Raw genomic sequence first — 5896 nt, 5'->3', positions numbered from 1 at the left:
TGGTGCCATCCACCTCTCCACTCTGACCTGGAGGCAGAGATCCACATAGGCTGTGTGTGTGTGGGTGAGTTTAGCCCCATCTCCTGGGTGTTCCCCAGTACACACATTGTAGACAGTGAGAACCAGCCCAGCAGTCACAGGCTTAACTCAGGGCCAGACTGGGCAGGAGGGGGCCTCCCCACATACCCTTGCAGTTGTTTCACAAAATTTTAACTATGGTACAAACTGCAGGGCTTACAAATATCCCTATACTTTGCTGGGCTCCTCAGCTAGGTTCATTCCCACCAGGAGCTCAGCAGGGCCTTCCAGGAGCAGAGAATAGCCTGTCAAGGAGAAGGAGTTACCCAAGCAGGGGGAGGGGTATTGCCATCATTGACCATCTTAGAGTGACCAGGCCATGGACCCTGGTCATCTTCATTCATCCTCACGAACACAATCTCTTAGAACCTGAAAAGAGGGTAACTGAGAGTATAAGAGACAGATGGAGTGAATGAGTAACCACATACCTCTTCCCAACAGTCTCAGAGGGACAGGTGAGGATTATCTCCAGGGCACAGAAGTTCCAGCTGAAGTTAACGGTGGTGAAGTGAGTTCCCCATGGTCACACAGCAAGGTACGAGCAGAGACTTCATTAGAAACCAGGTGCTCTGACTCTCCAGATCTCTTTACCGTATATACCTCCTCACTTGCCCAGGTGCGACACCACCTCAAGTCAGAGGAATGGGGCATGAGATTGTCAGATGCCAGATGATGCTAGGAGTTTCCAAGAATAGTTTGGGACTTCCCAGAGCTCCTGTTCTATACCTGCCCTGACCCTGAGTCTCAGCTGTGGGAGGAGAGGGGAGACCTTTGCAAACACTTCAAATGGGCTGACAGCCCTTCTTTTCTGCAGGAGGAGCAGCTGGAACAGGAGCCATGTTGCTGTGCTCTTTGGCCCTGGCCCTTACCCTACTGGTGGTCTCTGGCATAGAGTGCGAAGTGAAGGAAGTTTGTGTTGCAGGCCCAGGTATCCCTGGCACTCCAGGATCCCATGGCCTGCCAGGCAGAGACGGAAGAGATGGTATCAAAGGAGACCCTGGACCTCCAGGTACTGTCTGGGAGACCCCTCGCTCAGCTGAGGGACAGTCACCTCAGGAGCCCAGTGTGTTCAAGGCTCTGGACTGGGTCCAAGGGTCAGCTGGATAGTGGGGCATGGTGCGAGTTTCCTGGGGCCCTTATATTGGAGTGGCCGTGCAGGGTGTCTCCTCAAAGTGCCTATATGCTAACAGATGTCGGCCTGGCTGATAATGGAGGTCCAGGCACATGAATCCAACCCTGTAGTGGATGATAGATATCATGCAGTCATGTCTCCTTCTCTCTGCAGGCCCCATGGGCCCCCCTGGAGGAATGCCAGGCCTCCCTGGGCGTGATGGGCTGGTTGGAGCCCCTGGCTTTGCTGGTGAGCGTGGAGAAAAGGGAGAACCTGGCGAGAGGGGCCCTCCAGGTGAGCAATGTGGGGAAGGCGGGCAGTGGCAACCCGAACACAGTGCCCATGCCATAGTCACATGAGAGATGATGGGGAGCAGGCAAAATTGTGGAGGCCCCTCAAAGGGCATATTGCTCAATCTAAATGAGAGAATATGAGGTTGAGGAGAGAAATCAGAAGGGTCTGGGTTGTAGGCCACAATGCAGGGATTGATGGGTGTTGAAAGTGCTCCATACATCACAGCTGCTATAGGGGAGGTACAGGGTGTCGGGTATAGAAAAGGGAGCAATATTTGGAGGCAGGGGAGGCACTTTTTAGGGGTGAGGAGCTGGGAGCATTCTGAAAAGTGTAGGGGGTCATGTGGACCAAAGATCTAAGCAGATGCTATGACTGGGAGCAGAGAGAAACTCCAAAGCTCTGAAGAGTAATCAAGGTCCATCAAGAGAGTGCAGAGAACCTCACTTGCCCTTGGTGGAGGGTAGGAAGGGAGCTCTGCCCAGAAACCAGAGACACTCACAGAAGTGAAAGAGCCATTAAAGGTTATGGTAGGAGAGGAGAGGGGGTGGGGCTCAGCAGGTGCAAGACTGCATAAAAAAGAAGTGTGTGGGGAGTGTGGAAACACCCTCCATTGTAGTGAACCCTTACAACCTGGAGCCTGGGCAGTGGGTATGGACAAGTAGAGAAGAATGTCAAGCTTGCAGCTGGTATCACACCTGCTTGGCAGCAAGTGGGGGTATCTGTTGGCTTGCACTCATCCTGGATGGGGATTTCTCTACAGGGCTTCCAGCTTATCTAGATGAGGAGCTCCAAAACACACTCCACAACTTCAGACATCAAATCTTGCAGTCAACAGGAGGTAAGGAACCCCTTAGGAGCTTATAAGACAGGGTGGGGCTCTCCCTAAGTTTCTCTCATCTTCAGCACCAGGCTCCAGAAGCTAGAATGGGTGTTAATATGCATGTCTTGGGGGAAATAATGATGCTTCTCTTTTCTGATGTCTTTGATGGCCCAGAAGGGACAGAGGTGGACATAAATTAGCTCCCTGTGTAATGAGAAAGCGAGTTCTCTGCCTATCTTGCTTTTTATTAAATCCTAGGAAATTGCAATTTTGGGCACATGGTAAGACAGTTAATAAATAATTGTTAAATGCATGAGTGAATGAATAGAATGATGAGAGCACAGAGGGAAATTTAGAAAGACTAGGATTGGAAGACAGAGCGAAGACAGAGAGGCAGAGATAAAGAGATTGTAGAGTACAAAGGTAGAGCCCAAGTGAGACAAGAAGTCAGTGGCCTGACCCATATTCCTCTGCTCTCAGTCCTCAGTTTGCAGGGTTCCATGCTGAAAGTGGGAGAGAAGGTCTTCTCCACCAATGGACAGTCAGCCAATTTTGATGCCATTAGAGAGTTATGTGACAGAGTGGGTGGCAGCATTGCGGTCCCAAGGAGTCCAGAAGAGAATGATGCCATTGCAAGCATCGTGAAGAAGCACAACACTTACACTTACCTGGGTCTGGCTGAAGGCCCCACCTCTGGAGTCTTCTACTACCTGGATGGGGCCCCTGTGAATTATACCAACTGGTACCCAGGGGAGCCCAGGGGTCGGGGCAAAGAGAAGTGTGTGGAGATGTACACAGATGGGCAGTGGAATGACAAGAGCTGCCTGCAGTATCGACTGGCCATCTGTGAATTCTGAGCCAGCATCAAGGCCACAGGAGAGACAGGGTCCTGCCCTGCCTTTCAGCCTCCATCTTGCTATAACTCCTTTTTAACAAAATTCATTTGTGGCTATTCAAGTTGGAGGCATTTTTAGTCACTCCTCTCCCCAGTAGAGCCTTGACACTTCCTCCTTGATCACTAATCAGTCTGACACACCCCTTGGAGCTCCTTCTCAGCATAGCACTCTAGGCAACCACTCCTAACTGAGCCCTTCATCAAGAGAGAGACTTCTTTCTGCCTCCTAATGTCCAGTTCCTTTACTGATAGATGATAACAATGAGGTGCTGAGATGGAAGAGCCTTCCAAAATCACACAGAAGGTACCTGCTTCCTGCCCCCTTCTACTCTTTCTCTGCAGCCCACTGCCTGCCCAATCTCATTAAGATTTAGCAGTTGGGGGCAAGCATATGATAGTAACAGCTCTCCATGAAGTCAGAGGGTCAGCTAGTGCCCAAGCATGGTGAAGGCCAACCTCACCTTAGTGATTTGTGTATATTATCCACTCCCTTGAGTCTTGGATACCAACTCAACTCCCCAACCTAAAGTGGCTAGCCTATACCTCTAGAGAAGATCATAGCCTTACCCGAGACATAACCCAAGTAACTTCCTGCTGATGGCCATATCTCCACACAACTTCAGATCTCGTGAGGTGCTTATACCACTCATCACACTATTTATTGAGCACATGCTATGTACCAAGTACCTTGACAAGGACTCCTAGCAAATAAAATATTATTAAATATTTATAAAAGGCCATAGGACCAGCATTATTTTCTTTATTTTATATGAGGACACTGACAAGTTAGAGAAGTTAAATGTTTTTGAGTTTTATTACATAGAATAAGTGGCAGAGACTGCATTCAAACCCATCTACCTGGACCTAAAGCTTATGATCATATCCACATAACCTTCTCACTGAATAGAAATGATTGAAGCATAATAAATCATGACCATGTTAACATCAGTTTCCATTGCTCTGGTTCCAAGAAACATTGCATTTCTATATTTTTTAAATCAACTCTGAGCCCCCACTGACCTAAAAAATGGAAAATTCAATCTCAGGTTATGCTTTCTTTGTTGGGTGGGAGGGCAACCTGCTCTCCACTCACGGGTTATATGGGCAAATAAAGAGCTACAGAAAACATCTGGAGGAACATCAGTCAGTGCTGATGGCTGGAATTAAAATAACTCCTGCTCTAGGTCTATGTAGTCCATTTTGGGTGGTGATATCATGTCTTCCACTTCCCACTCAGCCACCTGGATGTTTTCCATGATTAGGGCCCTGTCTCAGGTCTCTGTGAGCCACCCCAGTCTCAGGTATGCATGGAAGGAACCATGCCCCAGTACTCTGTGGGAATATGACTATGTCCCTACTAGCTTGAGGAGGCAACTGCATACATGTCCTATTTCAGAAAGGTGCCCACTTCTTCCACCTTCACATCTTTGAATGCTCTTTCTCACTGCATGTAATCCTTTTCTTAGGCAAGAGTAAGCTCTGGATCAAAACCCACAAAGTCAGATGGGAATGAGCAGATATATTTTTCATTCTTTCGTGAATGGTAATTTTTAATCTGATCACCTTGCTACATGTGCTTAGGACCCAACACACAAATTATTGAAATTTCTTCAAAATTCAAAAGAGCAAAAAGAATTATATGTTCCTTATTTTACAGATGAACAGTCTAATCCTCCAAAAATTAAGGTTTTCTCATTTCTTATTAATTTTATTTTTTACTTTATGGTTTTATTTGCTATTGTTAATATATTATTTTAATCACATTTTAAATTAATTATTGCTGGTTTATAAGAGTTATTTTTTGTTGAACTTATATTCAGCCATTTTTTGGATTCTCATTTATTCTCTAATATTTCTAACATAATTGATTATTTTATTTTTATAAATATATGATTAATTTACAAATGACAAAAAATTTTGCCTGTTATAATATTTACATTTCTTATATATTATTTTTATATTTTAAAGGTATGAGGAGCCCCTAGATATTGTTGAAGATACTCAATGATAAAAGTTATCTTTTGGGAGGATGCTGAATGTATTAATGGGAACACTTCAAATACTTTACCATTGAAAATGTTGCTTGTTTTAGGTTTCTGATAGATACATTTTATCAAGGAAAAGAAGTCTCTCTTTTTCTTTTTCTAGTTTGCTGTAATTCATTTTAATCATAAATGTGTACTGAACTTTATCAGATTATTTTTGGCATTTTTGAAAATTTAATAACACTAAAATAATGTCTAGTGTGGGTTGAGTTATATCCTGTTCCTGGGTGCCAGCATCTGGATCCCACAGGAAAGAATAACAGGCTCCATGTGCCTTATCTTTTAAGGTTGGAGAAATGCCTGAGGGACCCCACAATGGAACCTGCAAGGAGGGGGTTGTTCAACATGAGTATTTAATAATTCCCACCCTTGGTCAATAGAGATGGAAAAGAAGACTGATGCACTTTGAATGGAAATTATCTCTTCCTCTTCTCTCCCAGTGGGGTGGGGGAAGGGACTATACTATCCTCCTCTTAATCTTTGCAAGTAGGGATGTCCAAATTACTTCACCTTCCCTTATTAAATTACTTCAGGGATTGTATCCTGTTCTAAAATTACTAAAGCACTAAATCAGCAGATGGCGTGATTTTGCTGCAGCACGGGGAAGTGGAAAAGGGGAGACTAGAACTGAGAACAGGAGTGTTTGGGGGCAA

General features: G+C 45.4%; 1 protein-coding gene across 2 annotated transcripts; it reads left to right on the top strand.

Moving 5' to 3' along the window:
- Positions 1 to 3260, top strand: LOC150010362 (pulmonary surfactant-associated protein A). Of its 2 annotated transcripts, XM_090278305.1 has the most exons (6): positions 1 to 64; positions 520 to 613; positions 893 to 1087; positions 1364 to 1483; positions 2244 to 2321; positions 2784 to 3260. In XM_090278305.1, exons 2-6 carry the CDS (start codon positions 598 to 600, stop codon positions 3158 to 3160), a joined length of 786 nt encoding a protein of 261 aa, XP_090134431.1. In that variant the 5' UTR covers positions 1 to 64; positions 520 to 597; the 3' UTR covers positions 3161 to 3260. The 2 variants fall into 2 exon arrangements, with proteins under 2 accessions (XP_090134431.1, XP_090134432.1); XM_090278306.1 differs by lacking the exon at positions 520 to 613 and having other exon boundaries at positions 9 to 64.
- Positions 3261 to 5896: the final 2636 nt, after the last annotated feature.

The sequence above is a fragment of the Furipterus horrens genome, unplaced genomic scaffold, assembly GCF_987537825.1.
Source record: "Furipterus horrens unplaced genomic scaffold, mFurHor1.1.pri manual_scaffold_5, whole genome shotgun sequence".
NCBI classification, from domain to species: domain Eukaryota; kingdom Metazoa; phylum Chordata; class Mammalia; order Chiroptera; family Furipteridae; genus Furipterus; species Furipterus horrens.
Note: the sequence above shows the minus strand (reverse complement) of the source record. Positions and strands in the feature narration are given on the sequence as shown.

Bases quoted from the DNA above. Each gene is read 5' to 3' on its own strand.
- LOC150010362 (XM_090278305.1), top strand. The intron at 1,088-1,363 runs GTACTGTCTGGG...TTCTCTCTGCAG, and splicing joins AGGAGACCCTGGACCTCCAG to GCCCCATGGGCCCCCCTGGA. The intron at 1,484-2,243 runs GTGAGCAATGTG...ATTTCTCTACAG, and splicing joins TGGCGAGAGGGGCCCTCCAG to GGCTTCCAGCTTATCTAGAT.